Here is a 24,506-nt window from a genome sequence, read left to right on the forward strand (position 1 = left end):
AGAATTGATTGACCTGACTGTGTCTCTCAGCACTACACCAAAAATTGATTTTTGTGGATGCTATGCAAGTGTCTCTGCAAGACTTAACGCCAGGTTCCTCTGCACCATCTGTTGCCAACTCCTTTTTAATATCAAAAACCGCTAATTAGCCAAATTATTCAGGGTATGCTGACAGAATAAATTGTTGCACAATCACCAAACACAGCTGGCAGCTAGCATTTATCTATTTTATTACATTTTCTTTCTTTCTTTTTTTTTTTAGAATTTGCTGGAAATTTAGGTGATATTTCCGAGGGGGGAAATGTTTGTGAAACTAAAAAAGCAATCCTGGTTGGTGTCATTATTGAATGTCACCACTAAGCCAGAGAAATTAAAGTGAAACTCTCGTCAAAATGCAACCTAGGTTTTTTTTTTTTGTGTGAATGTACCCGAGTCAAACCTTCATGTAAAAGCATAATTGGCACTTTTAAGATTTACCATTTTTATGTTTTCAGGTCAAACTCATTTTAAATGGGAGTGCTACGGGCACTTTTATGATAGCATCAAAATCGCAATTTTTAAAACACTAAGAAAGCTCGACACAACATGAAACTTTGCTCGTAGTATCACCAGGGTCTCTACACATGAACACCAGCATTGAGAACATTGTTTGTGTACACAGAGTTTACTAAAAAGAACGATATTTGAAACAATTATCTATATATTTTTGGGAACAGCTCCCTAGTGTATGTCTTTTACACAAAGGTTTTGACTCATATACATTAAAAAAAAAAAAAGCCTGGCTGCATTTTGGCGAGAGTTTCGCTTTAAGTGTGCGTGTGTAATGGCATGTCCCATGATATTAGGAGATGTCATATTTTGTGGAGCAGTGATCTTTAAAATGGAAGCTCAAAATGTTATCTGTCTATTAAAACAAATGTTTCTGCCACATAATTCACACTTTTTACACAGTTCTTATTTAATCTCTGTTGCTGTTTCTCCCCCCATGTCTTATTGAGGTTTTTTTTTTTTTTTTTAAGTGGTGAAACAGCGCCCCCTCTAGTTTGTACTACCAGTGTCCATTACAACGTGTGGTGAAAAGGGGTATTGCAGCCACTGGAGACAACGCAGGTGAGAGTTACTTTATTTGATTACCATGATTTCGGTCACCTGCCATCAAACGGTGAGAAGCGGATATTTTAATGTGGCGCTGTTAACTGCCCGGACTGTGTAGAAGAAAAGTTGGACTTCACTCCAAAGAAATAGTAAGAAGTCATCTAACTTAGCTAGCTAACGTGCAAACGCTTAATACAAACGGAAGAAGTAGCTCGTATTTCCTGTACTGACCTGTTAGCATCGGCGCGTTAAGCTAGCTTGCTAGCAGCCATGGAGGTGCTGAAGCTGAGGAGGAGACAACAACAACAAACAAACAACTTCGCCTCCATAAAAGAAAGGACGGAGGAATTCAAATGTGAGTTAAACTATCTATGTGTGTGTCTTACTTGCATAATTACTTTGAGTTATTGTAAGTGCTGCCATGTTTTGTTTATGAGTTATGTAGAAAGAAGTAGTGCTAGCTAGCTATACTACTATAATAGTGTGGCTCAAACAATTTGCTTGTTTGATTTGAGATGACATTTTTCATATCTCTCTCTCTCTCTATATATATATCTATATCTATATCTATATCTATATATATATATATATATATATATATATATATATAATATCTATATCTATATCTATATCTATATCTATATATATATATATATATATATATCTTTATTAAGGTATAGACTTCCTATTGTATGACAGAGTTACTGACTAAGAGTAACAGACTGTGATTGCATAGTTAATAATACACATTAAAAATGAATCTTCAATTGTAGCAGTGGTATTGTGGTTCATCACAATCTTAACTTTGGTGTTAAAGTGGCTGTCCTACTTTAGACCTAGTGTTTTTAGATCGGCTGTCTGACTTCCTGAGACATGTCACAGATAGAACGAGCATTCACTTTAAGTTCATGGTTAACTGGCGCCCCTAAAATACCACCTGGTCCCATTCTGGCCCGGATTGCTGACTGTCTGTGGCACACTAAATTTATGGGGCCTTTCTTTGGATATCTTGACATTTATTTTTTTTTGCCACTTTCTGATATGGATGAAACGTTTTTTGAATTTTCATGGTACAATAATCATCTCGGAAAATATCACGGTTTCAAGTTTTATGGTCTTACACAATTATTATTCTCATTATTATAAGTTGTAATTTGATTGAACAAACACTTAGTCGTGATTCTTTGATATGTCTTTACAAATATGCAGCTAACAGCACTTTCACAGAATGATACACAGTACACGACATACCTTGGAAGTGGTATATAGCTGCTGCGATAGATTAGAAGAGTTTGTTCTTTTCATGTAGGACAGTTTTCATTACTTTTGATGCCGACATGTACTTCCATTATTGGTGTTAACAGTTGTAGCGTCTGATCTCATCAGCGGGCACTTGTGCCGAGTAATTGGTGACAAACAACCGATATGTGGCTCTGTAGTGTTGCTCAGTATGGCACACATTACTGTTGATCACATAATGTAGCGGCTCATGTTCCCTTGACTAAATGTTTGGAGTTAACGAGTCATGAACATTATGTGTGCAGTCACCCTGTGTGTTCTGTTGCGAACATCTGATCGCTTGAATAAAATTCTTATCAGTTTGCAGCACCTGGCTTTATGACATTAATTGACATTTCTAATGTTCCATTAAATTAATGTAGCTGACCTGTGTGACATAATAGATTTGTTTATGAATGGGACATAATTGATTATGTTGTGCAGGTTTTAGCAGACGTAAACAGCCTTTCTTATCTTCTGATTCGAGTGGAATTGTATTGTTTCACCTCTTTTTCTCAAAAAAAAAAAAAACCCAGCAAAAAATACATCTTCAATCTGTGCCCTCCAGCTGTCAGACTGACTCCTGCCTCCTGTAAAAGGAGACACAGAAAACAATAGATAAGATGGGTGCTGCTGTTTGCAGTTTCCTCTGTTAGCCGTGCAGAGTTTCCTCCAAACGGTCAGAGGTGCCTGACATAAACACGCAGAGTCATGTCGGAACATATACTGCATATGGCTCTTTAATTCCTTCTGAAGCAGCTTCCTTGAATTGTCTACTTCCAGTGTAACGCAAGCTAATCCTTACACGGTTGTCAAGTCCCCACATTGTAATACTGTGTCTTTTGCTTTGGAAAGCTGCTGCATTAATTCAGTCTCACCTTGTTCTGTGAATGGGAAGGCATTAAAAGTCTCCCAAGTCCCTCATCCCTTTGTGCCACTCCCCAATGGCTATACCTAAAGTATGAATAGAAATGTTATTTCAGTAATTTGCAAAGAATTATGTTTAAAAAGAGGATCCATAAAACCTCCTGCTCTTGAAGAAATCCTCAAGAATAAGATGATTACATATTCTCATGTGTGCACTGGCTGTTCTTATCAACTGATTAGATAGTTTAGGCAACAGCAGACTCATTTAATGAGGCTCAGAAGGGCCATTTACATTTTGTTACTGCATCCAGGGTTCATAAATATCACCGGGAAAGGCTTAGATTTTACTGATGGGTTATCTTTTAGAGATTATACCAGGGCTCTGAACTAACTTTTGGCATTGGTTGCACCGGTGCACCAAATGTTTTTTTTAGGTGCACCAGTGCATAATTTAGATACACCCAATAATATATTTTAATTAAATGTAAATGATCGTAAACAGGAATGAAGCTGCAGAGAAATGTTTTTCCTCATTTAAATCACAGCACACACAACAAGAAATTGTGATAATTGCTTAAATCAATTAACATTTAACGTTAAAAGTGCTGATGTTTTTCGTGCTTGACAAACTCAAAAAAATAAATCACCCTAAAATATTATTGGGATGGTGTAAAAAACAGGAACCATGGTGGTTTGACAGCGTGAAAAATGGAAGCAGTGCAGGGTGTGGCATCACAAATCAAATCTCACTATACAATGACAAGATATGTACAGAAAACATGTTTATAGGGTAATATTTTTTCAAAAGCAACTACTATCTGTACACCCAGTTGCTGTTTGTTAAAACTATTTTAATAGGCTACATTGTTTTTTTAATTAGACCTGCGAACTTTCAGGTGCACCTGGTGAACAATGAAAATGTTAAGGCGTACATGACAAATCATTTGGATGCATGTGTGACCAAAACATTGCGCCCTGGAGCCCTGGGCTAAAGTCAAAGTGAGTGAACTTTCTAAGTTTCTAAATGTGCTTAAACAGTTTAGTCAGAGATGATTTGAGATGTAGACATTTTAAGATTAGCTGACAGCTCAGATCTTTTCTCACGTTCTACCACTTACTCTTTCTGGAAAGTATGAATGCCTTAACCACAGTCAGCCCCTGAATTTTAACTGAAGGTATTTTTAAAGTCCAAGGGGGAAGATGCTCTGCATTAATGGGCTGTAATTGGCAAAATGCTTCTGTGTTGCCCTCTCAATACTTCATAAATATTGTAATTTATTTCCAGGGGATCTCTCCTCATTCAGTCGATACGCACACAGTGCAGATAGGGACAGCAAGAGCAGATCAACAACTGAGTCTTTGTTTTCAACAGAGCAACAGTATGATTAGAGTGATGATCATGCCAGGCACAGTCCCAATCTGGTCAGGTGTACTCAAGGCTGAGCACTAAAGAGGAGGCAGGCTGTAATTTTTGGTCAGGCTAATGGGCTATTTCTCACCTCTGCAGAGCATAACTCTGCCATCTGCTGCAGGGAGTCTCTCTCAGCGCCTTGCCCCCTCTCTCTGGAACAGGGAATGGACAAATGGCAACCTGAGAGCTGCACTCAGCAGCTGAGTACAGGACTGGGCGCACATGGACTCTTTGCTATTCTCCTCGCCTCATCCTGTCTCCACCCAACCCTCCCCCTCATCCTACTTTTGTCAGTTTTATTCATACAGTCCGATATTACAAATCACAGATTTGCCTCAAGGGGCTTCACAATCTGCACAGCATACAACACCCTCTATCCTTAGACCTAGATTCTGATAAGGAACAATTCCCCCCAAAACCCCTTAAACAGGAAAAAAAATTAGAAATCACTGGAAAACGGAGGAGCACTTTTTCTTCGAGGACAGACAGACAATCAACGTTCTAACTTCTCTTAAGATCCTTTTAAACAGCCTGCTCAAGGTGATAATGCTGCGCCATTATTCAGCCTCGCCATTATGTAAAAAGTATGAAGACCACTGGGTTTTTAATAAAAGCAGCTAGTTGGTTACCAGCTTACTCAAACTCAGACTACTCTCCAACTGTGTTCAGTTTCTCCTCCAACCAACTGATGATCGTAAAAACCAGAAGCTCACACAAATCCGCCATGTTCACATAATTTCTGACACTTTGCTTGCAGTTGCAGAGTGAGCATGGATCGCAAAAGCTTAGCTTGTGCTCAGAAAACATTGACACGCAGTGACATTCATGCATGTACAAGAATATCAGTGTTTCACCTATGTAAATTGTGACATTGTGTATGTATTCTACGTGTAATGTTGGTATTTCTTTTCAGTAATTACGCTCTTTGGAAATTAGCTTTGGTAAGTGTGTACCAGTCTCATTTTACAGTCCTTACATGCTTTTAGTCAATGCTGGCTATCAACTGAAGAACTTCACTCTAATGTCAAAGATGAACAGACACCAGCCCGCTCCCCATTCCCCCACCTAAAAGCAACTGAGGGCAAACACTGATGATACTTCTTGCAAACTTACAAGCTTATGTTCAAAAGAAATAAAATGATTAAACCACATATAGAGTGCAGCAACCCCTGACAAAAGCTGCACCCTGCATGTAGAAATCAAAAAAACTTGCAGTAAATCTTTCATTTGACAGTAAGTGGGTGTTATTGGATCCTTCTCACTGAGTCACGTTGGAGCACTCGACTAGAAAACCAGGGTAAACAGAACTTCGCGAATCGCTTCACTCTCTCTTTCCAGCATTTCCTCCAACTCGTTACAGACGTCTGAAAAACTAGCCCTGTGCTAAAATAAGCTGAGGAAGATCAGGTGTCTGCTTTGTGCCTCGGCCCAGTCTGTTAAGTCTTCTGCGGTGAGCACAGATAAGCAAAACTGTGAGAGATGCTGTCGAATCTTTGGGTTAAAGAAACTGACAACTCCATCACCTGTAGTCAGATCAGTAGGGAACTGGAGAGCAATGCATATAGAGCAGTTTGAGTTGAATCCTTATGATTCTCTGTATGGCCATTATACCTCTCTGTGTGTCGCTTTGCACAAGATATAACTGCATATGAGGACATAGACTGTATGCAGCCTTTGGAAAGATGAAGGGGAGGGGAGGCATTTATAGCTAACAGCCTGACATGATGTGGATCTGCTGCAATTTGTCTTCCCTACTGTCTGTGTAACAGATAGACATTTACTGGGTAATACTGCACTGAGAGCATGTATGATTACAGATGATCTGAAGAAATAGAGGTTAAAAAGTTAAATATGGCATGCATTTCTCCAAGACGACATCAACCATTCTTGCCCACATTAGGTGTGTAAGTATACAGCCTTTAGTGCCTCTCTGACCTCAGGACAGTGGCAAGGTGAAATGTAGAAGGTTACACATCTGCAGGCCAGTCCAGGAGAAGAAAATTACAACAATTTAGCAGAGTGACAAGCCAGGCCTGGAGGCACAGAGCCATATCACTCATGTTCTCTCATGTATGACAGCCGGGGCACACTGGCCTCTCTGTTGCCTTAGGAATACAATAATGACTGCACACTGTATGCATTTATATCTATGTGTGCCTGTGCCCATATGTTTGAGTACATACTATATGTGCACAGACTGTGTTTACATGCATACATGCACGTGAAGGTGAAGTGCTGCCGAAGCTAGCCTTGGCTGCAGAGAACAAGAGGAGTCATGTTTCCTCTGATGAGCAACACAGTCTGGCGATTAGGCTTTGTTTCTGTAATATGGTGGCGTTCTGCCTCCAGCCTGCAAGCTGAGGCTGAACACAGAGGCATCTGTATCCACGTCCTCTGAGTAGTCTGAACATGTACTTGGTATTCCTGATAGGACAGAGCTGGCTAACTGAGCTTTCCTGGCAGTCTGGCAGATCTGCAGAACGCAGCTCTGCGGTGGCACATTAGAATAGCAGTACAAAAAACAACGGCTATGCATAGACTCTGAGTCAACTGAATGGGCTGTGTGTTGATGACAGGAGGAGAATAATTGGTCCAATTTATGCCATGTGGATTTATGGCAAGCTGTCGCACATTTGGTACAGGCTTTAATGTTTTTTTTTTTTCCGTAGTCGACTTGGCATTGATGTGTCAGGGTTGAAATAAATGAGAGCATATAAACATGTGTGATGTTTTGAATGTTGGTAATGTTGCAGGGAGAAAAATAAGTGTTTGTGTGCAGGCAGACAAATTAAAATAATCATAATATTTTTTATCTTGCTAATAAACCCTGCAAAGCGGCCCAAATGGAAAGATGGAAATGTGATTCCGGTGACTGCAATAGTAATCTGAAAATGTCATCATCGTCGTGGTGCATGCGCTCGCTCTCATATCATTTCAGTGTATCCCAGAGCCAAGTCCAACTGAACTGTACTGTGATCCTGACTCTTGCATATGGATTGCATCTTAGGCTTCTCTGTCCTGCAAGGTTTTAGAAGTGTGATCAATGAAATGTTCTCCAGCGGAAGCAAGAGTGAAACCCAAAGCCATGTACCGATAACTGTCAGACCTTAAGAATAATATATTCCTCCTGCAGACTTGCTATGTTGATCTGTATCTTTGCATCTATCAGTTCAGTTCTTGGCCGCTGATGTGAAATGCTGAAGGAAAGAATATTTATGTTGCTCTGCATGTGTGCACTGTACATTAATAGTAAATTATTCTGCTTTTGAGTTGGCTTGCATAAAAAGCTCTCTTCTGAATTCAGAAAAGTCCTTACATCGTACTTTGAATGTAAGAACATTGGACAGGTTCATGAAATGAATGATTTTTTATTTATTTTTTATTGGTTAGGGATATGTTTATTTTTAGGATTTGTATTTTTCCTGAGGTTACTTAAATCTATTATTCTATTACTATTTAACACTATGGGGATGTCCCAATCCACTCTTACTGTTTAGAAATTGGGCCATTCCAGCGAAGCTTTGATGGATCATATATGTATTCCCAAAATGCGTCTGTTATTACACACTTGAGCCATACAGCTGTCTGAGCTATTTAATAATAAGTGAGGTACAGTCTAAGTAAACATTTATAAGCCGCAGCTAGAAGTTTGAATTGGTGGTAACTTAAAGGTAAAAATAAAGTTCTGCAGGTGTCTCAATTGTTGCCAGTGGTTGAAAACTCTATTTGAACTTTAGCATTTTGTTCATGCTGGAGATGGAGAGAAGCAATCCAGAACTACCTAGCACAACAGATCGACTGTCACGGAGATAATTCACCATGTTTCAGTGATGTATTATTTCTTTTGAAAACACGCTGCATCCATGCTAAATGAAAGTGCACCAAATTCTGCAGACTTTATCATATGGATTGATGTGAACAGTTTTCCTGATGGTAGAATGATGGAAACTTTCAGAACTCTTTTGCTCTTTTGGGGGGAAGAAACCTCAGTTGCTGTTTTAGCTGTAATGTTATTGCTTCTGATGTAACAGGGTTCAGTTTTTAAGAGTGTCCTTGAGGGCTTGCGATGGGCAATACGGCCAAAAAAATATCTTGATGGCAGTATATGGTGTTATCGCAGATGGTTCCATTGCTGTGATAATTTGATTTATCATCTATAAATATAGGGGAACCTTGTGGTTTGTGAGTTGATTTTTTTTTACTTTAAAGGATGTTCACTCACAAAAGTCTGTCCTTTTTAAGTTTTAAACACATATCAATGCTAGGATGTAATGAGTTTTGTTTGTGGACGGCACTTTCTTTACATCTGAGAAATCGTTACAGACCTGGGATTTGTCTTTATGACATTGTAGTTGCACACAGAAACTGTGGGGGGCACCAAATCACACAAAATGCAGATTTGAACGTAATGTTGTTGCTTTAAGCATATTTTGCTGATCATAGCATTATTTAGTAATAGTGACATGACATTTTTAATATTGTCCAGTGCTTGCAATTGAATTGAAATCACAATCTAAATGTATTTTTGTTCGTGAAGTAATTCGTCCAGTCAGCATAGCCATCTTGTTGACTGTGAAGCTTAGAGGACATTAAATACCACAATATCTATGATTTACCTGAATGGTAGAATGGGGATGCCTTCATGATTAATCTGAAATCTTCCACCCTTATATAAACTGCCTTCACCTAAACGTTCATGAATCAAATAATGCAAGGTCATATTATGCAAATTGAAGGTTTTAAAGCTAATACATTACATTTCTTATGCCATCTGCACTGATCTGGATATTGCTCAGTTTCACCTGACAAACACCTAACCATCCTATAACAGCTGCAATCATGAAGCAGTGCAGTGAGAGACAGCCTGTGAGCTATTGATGGCTGCTGAAGTGGAAATATGGAACTTTCCCTCTGTTCTCTGCAGCGCTGCACAGGATAAATTGTAGGATTCATACTGAGATTCTCACCTTCGCCCACATCACCGGGGCCTGCTGCTGCTTCCTTTACAGAAGCTCCTCGCATCGATTGCTCTGATATCCCTCAGCACCCAGCGCTCGCTTGAAACCCGGTGTTTTTTTTTTTTTCCACGGAAGATTAATAAGGGGCACAGCAGAGGGTTGCTGGAAACGGCAGATGAAAAGAAACGCGGTTCAGAGAGAAGGTCGTCTGTAGACCCCGCACACCTTTAAAAGAGCATGTGAACCCTGCGTCACATGGGCAAACTTGGTGTGGGCTGATACGTTAACACATTATTTTATCTCTCAGTTGAAAGGCACACAAACACGCACTCGATTGTTGTTGTTTTTTTTTGTGTGAGATATTTCTCCACCCCCAGCATGAAGCATGTTCTCATTCCCCAGGTAACTCTGGGAAGACAAGATTAATCCCGGACAGGAGTTCTTTCCAACACCCCCCCCCGACAAACCTCCCATTCCTCATGTCTGACGGTGACCTTTCCTTTGCCGACCGCACAACGGTTCTTTCAGTAATAACTACGCATCATTCAAGGCTATGCTCTCTGCAAACACTGGCAACACTGTTTTCAAATTGTTGATGTGGATTCAGCAATCCGTTGTTTTTAATCTTGCAGTTGTTGTTGTTGGTGTTTTTTTTTTTTTTTTTTTTTATACTCAAGTACAAGAATGTAGAGATTTAAAGACTGTGAGGCTGTTAAGAGGGAAGCAGCAGATGGATAAGAACTGTCTGTTGAGTGACTCCAGGAAATTAAAACTGTCTTTATTACCTCTCATTCTCATCCTCTGCCACCCACACTCAATTCACGTACACTAGCAAGCACAACATTGCACTATTACCACTACAATACAGCCATGCGTCGCGGCTCCCAAAGCTCGGAGAGAGAGCGGGCGAGAGAAGGAGGAAATGTCAGGATTATATGAAAGTGTGAGCCATAATTAGATGATAATGGCTTCTCCCATGCTGACGAGTTGACAGAAGGATGAACAGGCTTCTGGGATGTTGCTGTCAATAACCTGCTGAAGCAGATAAAATGACATTACAGTCAATTAGCTCTCGAGTTTGCATGGATGCATCCTGTAGCACCGCATTCAGTAACGCAACATTTGAACCCCCCACATATCATGATAACACTCGCTGTTTTGCTGTCATAAGCACGGTCAGACATGTTTTACATTATGTAAACAAATAGCGCTGGTGTATTATGTAATGGCAAATTTGAAATATTAAGGCAGCAGCTAAAAGAATGATGTTTGGATGATGGATAAAATGGCTTTCCGATTGCTCCAAATATGTTACCTTTTTTTTATGTCAATCAAAGACCTAATGAGCAGCGGAATGGAAAAAGCAGAGTACACTGATAGTGTAAATATTTGATTACAACTCCTCAGTGAATACACTGACTTGCTCTTCACTTGTGCTGAAGTGTACACAAAACCTTGCAGGGACTTCATTTTTCTTGCTTTAATGAACTTTTTTTTTTTTTTTTTTCCACTTGTATTGAGCTTTCAGACTTCTTTGTGCTTATCACACAAACTCTCCTTGTTTTAGCAGAAATGAATCCATAGGCACCTTGGCAAAAATGGAGCAAAGAAGTAAAGGAAAAAAAGCAAGTCACATATTTTTTTGACCCCAAGTGTAGAGTCTGTTTCATCTTGGTAAACTCACCTCCACTCCTCTCCACTCCCCTTTCCCTTTCAGTGCGCCTCTCGCTCCCTCCATGCGCTCAAATCACCATCTGGGGAAACCTGATAAGCTCCGAGGCAGACACCAGCATTTGGGCGTTGAGTTGAAGAGCTGCCTTGAGACAGCCGGCAGGTTAACCCGACCAACGAGCAACCTTTCCGAGCATGGAGGTTAGGAAGTGGCAACACAGCTCATTCTCTGCCTGTTTGTTTCAGTCTTGTTGACGTGCATCTTTGTCTCTATATTTTCCTCCTGCTCTTTCATTTCCCCTCCATCCCCACACAGGGAGTCTATAAGACTGCACCCTATTTAAAGTGAAGAGATTTGCGTTGGACATATTTGTTAAAGGGACTTAGAGTATGTGTCATCCAGCAGGTGTGAGAGCTTATCCTCCTTCTGACAGCTTATGTCCTTCCCAATCTGAGGAATTTTCTCCAGTGAAGGCCATAATTAAACAAAGCTCATGTTTATTCATTTGATCCTTAAACCCAGACATAATTAACACTGTAGCTCAGTTGTCACAAGCTGGAGTACATGTGTCCAAACTATTAGTCACAACCCTCTTTGTTGAAATCCTGCATGGAATGGATTTGGGTGTAGTTCGCTGAAGGTCTCTGGAAAGCTGCATGTCTGACACGCATAAATACACTTGCAAATGATACTTTGCAAGACCCTACTGTGCTTTCACCAGCCTTAGTGTGCATTTAATTTGGTTCCAGTTTCCTTCATAAGGGTCTGGATTATGCCCTTGCTTGAAGTTTGGCTGGAGTTCCTCTGTGGCGCTGTCCATGGTCCTGAATAGCAAATGCTTCCATTAACAACCCATTAACTCCGGTACACTCTTTTCTCTTCCTCCTCACTTCCTCCTCACCTTTTTGCTGCATCACTGTCTTCCCCACACAGACACAGCACATTACAACTAATTAATGGATTCCTAGTTCTGTCTGAATTTAATCCGAAGGCTACCATCTGAATGTGGCAGCTGGGAGGAAAGTCAGAGGAAGACCCCTGAGGCCGAGTGTGTCCATGTTCACCTCAGAGGCCTCCCTGAATTTTTCTGCTCCTCTCACTCTGTGCCACTCTTTGACCTCTTAATGGGCTGCACTTACACTGTGGTTTCGTTGATGAAAACTCCAAGTGACAAAGAGCATTTCTGTCTTAACCTCTCTCGTAGCTTAAAACAAAAACATTCGATGAATAATTCAATGGAGGAATGAATAAACAAGTAAATTACCAGATGTAAAATAAAAGACTATCAGGAATAGTTGATTTCATAAGGAGTAAAAAACAAACGTAGGAGTTTTGCTGTCTTGATCTGGTCTGAACATTGTTGGCTGATGTCAGATAGGTATTGCTCTATAGTCGATTCATCTGTTTAATTTCTTGAAAACTAATTCAAAATATGTCTTCTAAAATATTACTAAATAAGGAAATATGTCCACAAGAGTAAAGTGATATCTTAGTTTTTTGTTTTGTTACCACCTGATGTAAGCCATAACTACATACTGTACATTCACAAGGACATATGTTTGCCAATATTTGTCAATATTTATCTGTCCTCATGTTCCTTTCACTGCCCGCTGGCATTGTGTGAACAACTGCTCAGTTAAGGCCGCTATAAGTGCATCTTAGCTTTTTACATGATTGCTGTTACATTATATGTTTGTCAATATATTTATGTGTAGCAGCAGTGCCTCCCATTCAAAGTATCATCGAAATATTCATATCAAGTGATCCATAACATCGCCGATTCAGGCTGTGACCTTAATTTAGAAGAATGGGAATGTTTTGATGCAGCCTAATGTCTGCACTCACAGATGTGCCTTTCTACTCGTGCCTTTCATGGATGTCTTTGAAACGCCTTTCTTTGTTGTGCTGGCTGCATCAAAACATGTCACGGCATCCCCCCCAAAGGACAGTTTTTTGTTTTTTCATATTCTCTTTATTGACAGGTTCAATCAGCATAGTAAATGTATTTTTGTTCTAACATTCAAAATCATCTTTCTTTTTGCTTCAGTCCACAAATTTAAACCCTTCTCTTTTAACTCCACTTCATGTGTTTCTGTGTCTTAGCATATCTCTTGAACCAGAGAAAAACTAATTAAATATGTAGTCCAATCAGCATGAACTTTTTCATAGCAACCCACTGCAGTGTGAATCCTGCCTTTTCCAGCATCCCTAAATGGACTGCGTTCCACAAGGCAAGGCCGGGCATCCCAGAGGATATCTAAAGAGATCTAGACAACCCTTCCTGGACACTCACTTATTCATGTTGGGATGTGGGATGAAGGGGGGAAGGATACACGGCGGCCCAGTAAGCCCAAGGCCATATGGTCTAATGCGATGCAGGATGAGTGTGCTGAAAGGCTTGCAGGACAGATATCAGATAAGGTCAGGCAAAAAAGGATTTGTGAACCATTCCTGGGGATTTGATAAGTAGACCATTGCCGACATGTCCCCTGTAACAGTGACACCTCAGGCTTAGTGTGAGGATATCAAAGGTCCGATGGGCAGGAAATTAGTTGGGTGATAGTGTACAGATTGGTGATTTTAACATTTGAACTCCTGGCACACTTGGCTACGCCTTCACTAATGGGTCATTGGACGACTGGTTCAGAAATATAAAACAAAGTTTAAATAAAAATCCATAGAAAATGAAACATCATCTCTTATGTAAATCACACTCGAGTGAGGACCAGAGCTGAGATGATGCTGAATATCTTTAAGCTACACAGTGCAAAGTAAAGAAAAAAACTGTGTGGATATTGAAAAAGAAAATCAGAACCGTATGATCAAAGGTCTAATGTCCTCACATTTTAAAACCAAGTTTCATTTGGACTCCTTCCATCAACTTAACAGGCGCTCTGGCAGCTGTTTCTGAAGTCCTATAACCTCTGACGATAATTATGACCCCCATACCATAGAGAGGGGATTTATTCAAATTAGTCATGTCATTATCCCCAAGATCACTCCACTAAATATTACTTACTGATGTCTAGTCTTTGACAAAATGTCTTCCTCTGCACCGTCTGACCGTGTCACTGCAAACCCTGAGGAAAGTTAAGCTGAATGTAGTAACTATGCAAGCATCAAAATACTGGCAGACGTCAACAAATCTCATCCTTCAGGAAATTGACTCCCGAAGGGAAAAGAAATGAAAGACAGTCATACTGATGTTTAATTTGCACTTCCTTCACCATCCATCGCACGTCAAAGAGCATTGAGGTTGAGGAATCCTGCTTCACATTGAAGCCGCTTTTAATGGCAGAAGCGATACAGGACTGTAAGAAGTGCTGCAACGTCCTTGTGCATTTGACTGGCACAGACTAGATAACTGAGGTTACAGTGTGAATATAGAATAATGAACATAGACAAAAGGAAGATGGATCACATTAATCTGAGCAGCAGAGCCCCCTCCCCAGCTCTTCATCTCCTTTTTTTTCTCTTTTTTTTTTTTTACTGTGAATACTGCAGTTGTGTAGCTGACACCGCAGCCTTCCCATTTGATGAGCAATTAGCATACCCTCGCCTGAGTTTGTATCGTGATGATCCATTCATTTCCGTGGTGTAATTATGTGTATAAGGCTGCTCATTTGGAAAACATTGAACTCATCAATCTTTTTGCACCCGTTTTCTAATTCGGCCCATTGAGAGAACCCTGGGGGACACCAAAATCGCACTTAATTGTCCTCATTCCAGACAGCTTCTAATTACACCCAGTGCTTTAGATCTCGTTAGAAAAAGTTCAAGATCCTCCTTGCCTGTTTTTTTTTTTTTTCTTTGGCTCTCTCTTATAGAACGGTTCTCAATGTGTAGGGTTTGAGCAACAGGGAGAGAGAGAAATTCCCTCGTCACCTTGCCCTCTGGCAGCTGTGCCCTGGATAAACAAACACGCGTCGCTGCACATCAGTCAGCCGGTTGGGAGCTGAGGCTTGATTAAAAAGCTCCCTCCGCTGTTTCTCCATGGCCTTGCTCCTGTGAGTGCCCAGATAAATAAATTAATGAATAGCTCTTGTTGAACTAGTGGAGGGACGGGGTTGGTTGTATCAACAGCTACTGTATTGTGTCGAGTTCACGTGATCGAGTGGCAAGCGGTGCACATTGAGCCACACTGTAAATCAGCCCCGATTAGCACTTAAGGAGATGATTACCGCTTCCCTGCTGCTCACATCTTCAGATTCAGCTAATGTTGCACTCATCCCCCTAAAAAGTCACTGCCCACAGTACATCTCCATGTTAAAGTGAAACCTTGCTGATTTTCAACCAGCTTTGTGTCATTACAGTGTGGGTTGTTTATGCAAAATGGAAAATATTTAACCTCCCATGTTGCCTGCACCCAGAGCTCCTGGCTCATTTGCAAGCAAAAGTCTGCCAGAAGGTTGTACTTTTCGCTCTTTTTGTATGCCAGCGTTTATTGACAGTTGGATTGAGAGGGATTTGAGTGAGTGTGATAGGGACAGCAATTTGGTATAAACATGGCAACGCAATGTTTAATGACGGTAAAGGTTGTGTTATTATGGATCACTGCATTTCCTCCGAACTCCAACCTTACTACTCACTACCTGTGAATGGTTGGCTTTGTTGGTTGCATTTTCAATTCTTTACTCAAACTCTCAGACAGCAGCTCTGGTAATGTCTGTTTTTCTTGTGGTTCTTATACGGCAGTTCCTGAGCTGTAGTTTTCCCGGTAAACTCAACAACCTCTTAGGATTCTCTACCAGCCTTCTGCTGCTCTTCTCGGGGCCACTTATCTCTGGAGTAGCCCTTCACTGCAAGAGTGTCTCTGGGCTCATTAGGAAAAGTGGACTGGCTAGGTGTTTGCAGGGGGGCTGCAGCAGGTTGTGACAGTCACAGTGTTGACTATATTTAACAAGGCAACGTCATCTCACGATCTGCTGCACCAGCTCCATTGCTGTTTTGTTAAATGGCAAAAAAAACACAAACACAACCCACAGAAAAACAAGTTAACATTTTTTTCTTTTTTTTTTTTTTTTTGGTCTAAAAATTTTTTTCTACTGCATGGACAACCCGGCTTTATGAGAAGAACTTTTTTTCCCCTTTAAGTAAAAATCTGCACATACAGTTGGAATTATTTTTTTCTGTGGTGAACATGAGAGAATAGGACTGAAACTGACCCTAATCAAACTACAAAAGTAGCTAATCTCTCTGTTGAGAGACAGCAAGAGGCGATATATATAAGGCATAACGCTCAGCAGGGAAACCTTGGTTCTTTAAGAACAAATCAAACTGTTTGTTTTACACAATGACACCCCATACAGTGTGATCACCCATGAGAAGATGACTTCATATATATAGAAAGAGTCATGCTAGTTAAGGAAGATCATAAACATAAGCATAAGTATTAACACATTCGTGCTTTTTGTGCATATGTCGCATTTTCTTTTGCATGAGCTTCATTTGCTCCTGCTCGTGTTGACTGTAGCTCACTGCCTCTGTCACTGAGCTAAAGAGCTGAAGAGCTCAAAGTTGCTGCTATGGCAACAGTGCAGAGCTCTGATAGGCCGCAGAGGCAGCAATGAGCCCCTGGATTGTAGTGGAAGCCGGACATGGGATGGAGAATTGGTTTGTGTTCTCCTTTTTGATATTTATTTTATGTCCTGTAAACGGTATGTGTGTGTTAGTTCACAACTGTATTCACATATTTAACATATTGTGGTCGATATTCATTCTTTATTTTACAGTGAAGAACTTTGAAAAAGTTTTCCATTTGTAGGACATATGCACTGACTCAACAAGAGCATAGCCCAGCTGTGTGCACGGAAACACTCGAGTACACTTTGAAGTAGCGTACAGTGGCAGGAAAAAAGTGTGAAATATGGTGTGACAGCCTAAAGCCTTAGCTGAACTGAATGTGACCTACAGACTAGCAGCCTTACAGTATATCGTCTATCGCCTCCATATTTATCCTCTGTCAGTGGTTTTATTTCAAACAGGCTGTTCTTTGTCATAGTGAAGGTGTTGCAGGACGTTGCTGAAACTGTCCTTGTGTGTGCTAAGCCGACAATGGCCACACCAGCTTAAGACAAATATGGAAGTAGTGTTGAGAAAATGACCAGCTGAGGAGCGTCCAGTGCAGTGGGATTAATGTCCGGCCGGGGAAAGTCTCCACAGAGCAGAGTTAGCAGTGGGGTGTGCCCGAGGGACAAGTCGCTTTATCATGGTATTGATTTGTGGCAGTGCTTAACTGACTAGATCGTAGCATGAGGTTTCATGATTGATTATTGGTATCACGAGAGTGTCATCAAGCCAAAGCATTAATGAGGCCTCTTTTTTCTGGCAGTGACTCTCCGCACAATTCCCATTTGAATTGGAAACAAGGAGAGAGCAAGGGCTGTCTGCATGGTAGAGTGTGTGTGTGTGTGGGAGGAGCAGAGAGAAGCACCTGAATCCTAATCACATTTGTTGTTGCAATCGAATGCACACTAGCTGATTTCATAGAATATTTAACAACAAAACAACTGGCTGGAAAGAATAACTTTTCTGCAGCAGGGGCAAAAACTACTTTGCAACATGTTCTCTTATCTCTTCTCCTCTGTGATCTCAGAGCAAGTGAATAAATAACATCGGAATGATGAACTTCCTTCAGGCTGAACATGAAAACCTTACTGGAATTTGGGCCATTGATTTACTTTTGCTAGCCGTGAGGCCGTTCATATGTAAATAGTGTGGGTGTGTGTTTGAGTGAACACTGTGTGCACATCCAAGGAGATTAGCAAGTCATCTCACACTCTGTGATTGTCAATCCTTAACATAATTTTCTTAATTTGCGTGATTATCAAGGAACACTCACACCTGTGAATTTCACAATGCAACACCACAGGATAATCCTTTTTCGCTCAGTATACAAAATTCAGGCAGAAAATACATTGGGGAAATAGAGCGAGATACAGCGTTGCACTGAAAAGGATTCTTTAAAACCTCTCATTTTGTGGTTCAGGTTGACAAGATCAGAGTAAACACTTTTGTTTTATTTACATTTCTTCTCTTGTTCAAGAGTTAGATTATCACCAGGAATATTAAAGAGGGTAAACAGTAGTTTTAAACAGGCACGGTGCTTCTGTCTTTTTAAATAGTTACAATGGAGCTTGGAAATTCAGACATTGCCACCTGCAAGGCCACAGATTTCTAATTTCTTGACAAATTGTTAGTATGCACATATGAACTCAAAAAGCCTTGGGCTCTAATTCTTCTCAGTCTTTTTTTCTTTCAATATTTTTGCAAGTAATTTTCAGGAGAACAAATTAAAACCTATAGAAAAACTAGTATTTGTTGATCTTCAGTTCTTTCATTTCTCACTTTGCAGCAGTGATGTAGAAGTGTACTCCATGTTGTCAGTACACCGTGATGTTACTGGTGGGTGTAGTTCCATGTGCAACTGAGCACTAATTCTTCGCTCCAGTCAATATCGGAGGTTGGAATTTCCCAATTGAACTGCAGAACAAATAAACATGGCTGACTGTGATGAATTGTCAGCCTCCTTTTAATATATTAAGGAAAGAGAGGAGGAAAAACTACGAGCCATTGTACATTTTATTTGACAGCACTTCTGTACTTGGAAACACTTTTGTACTTGGAAACATTCATTTCTATTCACTTGCCTGATACAAATAGTCTCGTCTACAAATACATCCCCATGGACACTTCCATTGATTGTGTACATTTTGGAGCACCATACATTCACCAACTGCTTTCCTGACATAATTAGCTCACCATAGCTGTCAGTTGAAATGATGCAGAATAACTGGTAGAAGAGTTGAGGTGATGAACTTGAAGTTAAACAAATGTTGTGCTCCACTTCAGTGTCCTTCCATTAGAATAAATACAAAATTAAGTAATTCTAAAAGCTTTTAGTTACTCTTCCACAGCAGTCTCACTGCAAGGTCAACCCATTTTTATTTTGCTTTATGCTGAAAACCATCAGCAGGTTGCCTCCTCGAGAGCATCGGTGAGTGGTTTGATGTCATGTACTATACTTATTGGCTGCAGGGCATTATATGTGGTGATTAAAAATGTCAGGGAAGGGCTGAACTTGGCATACATGATTGATTAAATAATAACCATGAAAAACTGTTTGTTTGTGTCCTCTTGTGCAATAACTTCTAAAGATCAATCAAAGAATAAGTTGACTGAATTGGGCCAAATCTTCCCACTAACAGCTTTACTGCCATACAATATTGCCAACAGCAGAGTGGTGTGCAGAAAAAACTGTATATTAAGAGAGTGGTCTGTAACATTGATCAATCAATGCATGAGCAGTTAATACAGATAGATAATGATTTATGTGTACATTTTCCAACACACTATTCTGTTAGACCTGCACAGCTTTTGTTATATTTTCAATCTGTCTCTGCCTGCAGGGACACATGTACCCAGTCCCTGTTAATTCTTATACAGTACACCTCAGTACAGTGATGCTGTAAAACGTGACACCACTGCAGGTTTTTTTAAAAACTCTTTAACAAGTTATCATTCATTGCTGTGACCATTTTTGAGGGTTTGTCATTTAGGTATGCTTACCAGCGAGGATAATTTTGACCACTTGCACGTGTCAGCCCACAGGTTAATTCACATACAGGCACGGTGTCTGCTGCCGGCTTTGTGAGAGCAGGCAGAGGTAACGTGATGCATGCTATAAGAAGCTCAGAGTGGGACTGTTGGCTCCAGAAAGGCAACAAAGTCAAAGTGAGTGAGATGTTATTCTTTGGTTTAGTATTACAAGCATTATAACACTGTGCTGTGAGCCGGAGGGAGAAAGTGTGCACGCTGGTCTGAGGAGATATATGTTGCCAATCAGTGTGGTAGAGGCTGAGGGATTCAAACAGCTAATTCAGTAACCTTACCTCGAAATGGAAGTGGAATGAGAGCTACTGTGACTAAGCACATGGAGAAGCCCGTTGAGAAGAAGGAGGATGAGCTATAAGTCAAGCTAACCGGGGCTGATAAGCTATTATTAGCCCTGACACGTGACAGCTCTCACAAACGAAAGTTGACTTTCTATAACTACTTTAACTACCTGTAACTTAAGCAGTGCTGCCTGGGAGATGCAGTCCAGTGTGCGTCTCTCTCCAGTGCTGACACAGCGACTAAACAAAGTGTGGAAATAGCCCCAGCAATGCGAGACTATAATTGTGCTCCTCCATTCAGATCCTCCCTGTCCAGCACATGACAACTTCACCAAGAAGCTGAGTCAGTGCAGCGGAGCTCACTGAGTCGACAGACGCAACTGAAAGCCCCTTTTGTGTTTCCTGTCAGTTTGTGTTTTTATTTCTTAATAATTATTCGGTTAGTTGCCCAGTACTAGGTGTCAGGTTAAATTGCCAAACTGACACCCCTTGTGGTGTTAATATATTGTATTACATTGGATTAAATGGCATGCTAGGAGATGAGGAACACATGTACCCTCTAAGTACAAGTACTGATGAATCACTGAATCCTCCTTCTGGCTAAAGTTTGTTGCTGTTTGGATCTGTAGGAGGATGTTTTCACAGTGAGTGTCTCAGCAAAACAGTCAGCAGATCTTTTGAAAATGTTGTCCTTAAACTTACATCCTGATAATGGAGCTGTCACTCACTGTTTGTCCTTGAGGGGTTTGTTTTGGGTAATAATGACTGCTTGGGTTGAACAGTGCTAATTTCTAAGTTACTGGAATAGAATTACTACACTTGATCTTAGCCAAAATGCCGAGAAGTGATACTGGAATAGTATTACGTGCTAGAAACACTACGCAGTTTTTTTTTTCTGATTTTGCTCTTTTGCCTCTGCATAAGGATGCTCCCTCAGAGAGCTGTTTGTGACACGTCTAGCAAGCCAGACAGTTTTGCTTTTGAATTCCTGTGATACACTAGAATTTATTTTTAATCGTAGAGAGGATTAATAGAAAATGTCCTTTTTGAAAATGTGCTTTTAGCTCCTCCAGGGGACCAAGTCACTCACATTTTTTTTTTAGATGTTTTTGAGGCTTGTTCGTTATTGATTTAAATGAGCAGGGAGGTGTACGTTTCTGTTGTTGAAGAGAGCGTATGACTTTGGTTGCTGTGCTACTCCTAGTTATGCTAAAGGAAGATCAATGTCGTGCAATTGATCCCCTCAAGGACAGCAGAGCCACACTGTAACCCACCAGCAGGGTATACACAGGCCACAATAATAGCTTCGTTCTCTCTGGCATACATTAATATGCCGTTGTCATAAAAATTTGATTATTGTGTCATTTTTTTCATTTGATACACAATCACCGCAGTAATGTAACAGTGATTAAATAAAGAATGCTGTATCCCCGTCCTGACAGTTTCCCTATTAATAAAATGTCAAAATCAGGTTATCTAATGCATATTAAAAGTCGGGAGGCTGCATCCTGGCTCACTGGCTCAAAGCTCATCTCAGGTGGTAATTTGCGACCCATTTTCCATATAAAAGAGGCAGATTCCAGTTAATTCACCCAGCTGGAAAACCAGGAGTGTCTAGCTCTGCGATATAGTCATTTGCCACTGTGTCCTGTTACACCTGCACTAGTTTTCAGTTTGTGCCCTGGCCCGGTCTCAGTTGAATATCTCCGTTTCAGCCTTAACCTCCCAACATCCAGACACAAACACACAAACGCAAGCAAGCACTCACACTCACTTATTCTCATGTAGCCACTTCCCGAGGGACAGGAAGTGCTGCCAGAGAAAAGGTTGTATGTTTACGTGTGCGATTTCTGTTGTACACGTAAGACTGCGCCCTTTTACGTCTCTTGGGATCGGATCAGGCCTCATTCTCAACAGACTGAGCCTCAACCTGCCTGCTCTTTTCAAACACGCAAACAAACACACACACACACCCTCCCACACACACGCTCACACACATGCGCACACACACAGGCACAAGTTTGCAGTTGCATGGAAGAAAAAAAGAGAGTGCAATCTGATGGAGTTTGAGTCCGTGGGAATATAAACTCATAGGTCTGCTCTTCGTGATTCAGAGGGCAGAATTACAATAGCAGAAAATTTTATAGGATTACAATATTAGATAGACGAAGCATTAAATTAATGCTAGTGGACTGAAATGTTGAAGATGGAGGGAGGGAGAGACTGCAGGGGGGATTTGCCTTTATATTATATATTATGTTTCTATCCAATCTCCATTACTCGACCACAAGAAATGATATGAATGTGGGATAACATTGTCAGGAAAAAAAAAACACATTACCACTAGCTTGGGATTGTTCTAATGCCGGGGAGTTACTCTAAAGCCAGATGGGACTCAAGAATACAAATGTCTTTCCATTACACGCATATCCCTGCTGTAGAACAGGCCAACAAATATATGAATAAACATCTCCGTGCAACCAGCCCAGTCTTTTAGCTTGCCATTACATTCATAGCAGTAGTTCGTCGGGTTTGTCGCTGTGAGTTGTCCAGGTGCACTGGCAGGCTCAAACCCCCAGCATCATCTGTTCAAATCCACCTCATGACTGCTACATCTTATCCCATCTGTCTTTTGCTGTCTCTCGCTGCTTTACAGCATGCAATGAGACCAAAATTAGTGATGGGGAAAAGGGTTTGAAAGTCTGGAGTCATGCAGTGAGTAGGGAAACATGTCCCTGTCAGCTCTGTGGCTGCTCCCCTCTAAGTGCTCTTTGACCTGCCTGTGGAGGTGGCCAGGAAAACATGCACATGCAATAAACTCAATAAAATGAGTGTGCATCACAGAGTCCTATACTTTTTTAACTGTTTTAAGATGTAAATGATGCAAAGTAGCCAATTGTAAAGCCTGACTGATACTGGATCTTTGGGACAGATGCCAATACCAATAAGGGAGTAAAAAATGTTTCTTTTCTCCTCTGTGACACTAAGTTGAATAATATCTTCAGATTGTAAACCAAATGAGACATTTGAGGATTCATCTTGGACTTTGGGAAAAACTATTTGACAGTTTTAGAAGCAATTTTCTGACATTTTTAAAAGATCTAATCAGTTACTCAGACAGATTAGTCAACAATGGAAGTAATCAAAAGCCGTAGCCCATCTGTTAAAAGCTGTAAAGTTTTGTCAGAGCATCAAAATAAATGCATTATTTAGTTGTGTTTTAATATGCAATGCAATGAGGCGATGCTAAAAGAAGCTCAGAGTGGGAACGTTTCCTCCAGAAAGGCAACAAAGTCAAGTTGAGTGAGATGTTACACTTTGGTTACGTACTACAAGCATCATAACACTTTGCTGTGAGCTGGAGGAAGAAAGTGTGCGTGCTGGTCTGAGGAGATATAAGTTACCAATCTGTGTGGTAGAGGGTGAGGGATTCAAACAGCTAATTCAGTAACTCTACCTCAAAATGGAAGTTGCATGCCACTGACAGCTACTGTGCCTAAGAACATGGAGAAGCCCGTTGAGAAGAAGGAGGATGAGTTATAAGCAGTTAATCAAACAGAGCAGTCAGCAATGGAAGTAATCAAAAGCTGTAGCTCATCAATAAATGTATTATTTAGTTTTGTTTTAATATGCAATGCAATGAGGCAATCGTATGATGACATGTTTAATACAATGCTTCAAGTAAATGCCTGAGGCTTTGTTTTAGTTGAGTGCAGAACCCTGATCCCTGGACTGCTGTCGGTAATGGAACGATAGTTTTTAGATGCACCGTGTGCTTGTGTCTGGTAGAAGGGTTTACCGCTCCACTGCACACTGTCATGTGGAGATATGATGTATGAGCTTCATACGTCCCCACAGCGTCTTTATACATTGACACAAGAGTTTATACACAATCTTCGAACAATTTGGAAAACTTTATAGCTATTTTCATCTTGTGAAAAAAAAAAGCTTTTTCATTGATCTTGACAAACGATGTACAACATTACAGTATTTTGTGATGTCCATATATAAAATGCCACATGTCATGTGGTTGAGGATTTTTTTCACCTTGCTTGTAGCATTTTAGCTCATATCACACTGTGACTTACACAGTTTTGTGATATTTGCAGACACACTGCACGAGGTGACAGACCAAAGAGATCATACCACACTGTTCTCTTCAGCATGACCGTCAAAACTCTGAAAATACAACAGTAAAACATGACTGGAACTATAATACACTACATTACAAACAAATAAATGGTTTTCTTCTTATCAGATGTTGATTCTGCTTAACAGCACAAACTAAATTATCTTTACAGATGAGCAATGATATAGTAAGTAGTAGTGGT

General features: G+C 40.5%; 1 protein-coding gene across 12 annotated transcripts in view; it reads left to right on the plus strand.

Moving 5' to 3' along the window:
- Positions 1 to 1,081: 1,081 nt before the first annotated feature.
- LOC119012389 (MAM domain-containing glycosylphosphatidylinositol anchor protein 2-like) overlaps positions 1,082 to 24,506 on the plus strand; it is a 254,941-nt gene continuing 231,516 nt past the window's right edge. For 6 of the 12 annotated variants that reach the window (XM_037086148.1, XM_037086150.1, XM_037086151.1 and 3 more), the window contains exons 1-2: positions 1,082 to 1,450; positions 11,327 to 11,481. In XM_037086148.1, the coding sequence (XP_036942043.1) occupies positions 11,346 to 11,481 (136 nt within the window). In that variant the 5' untranslated portion in view covers positions 1,082 to 1,450; positions 11,327 to 11,345. Of the gene's footprint in view, positions 1,451 to 11,326; positions 11,482 to 24,506 lie in introns of those variants that run through there. The other 6 variants (XM_037086154.1, XM_037086160.1, XM_037086158.1 and 3 more) reach the window with 4 other exon arrangements.

Source organism: Acanthopagrus latus, chromosome 22 (assembly GCF_904848185.1).
Source record: "Acanthopagrus latus isolate v.2019 chromosome 22, fAcaLat1.1, whole genome shotgun sequence".
In the NCBI taxonomy this organism is placed as follows: Eukaryota; Metazoa; Chordata; class Actinopteri; order Spariformes; family Sparidae; genus Acanthopagrus; species Acanthopagrus latus.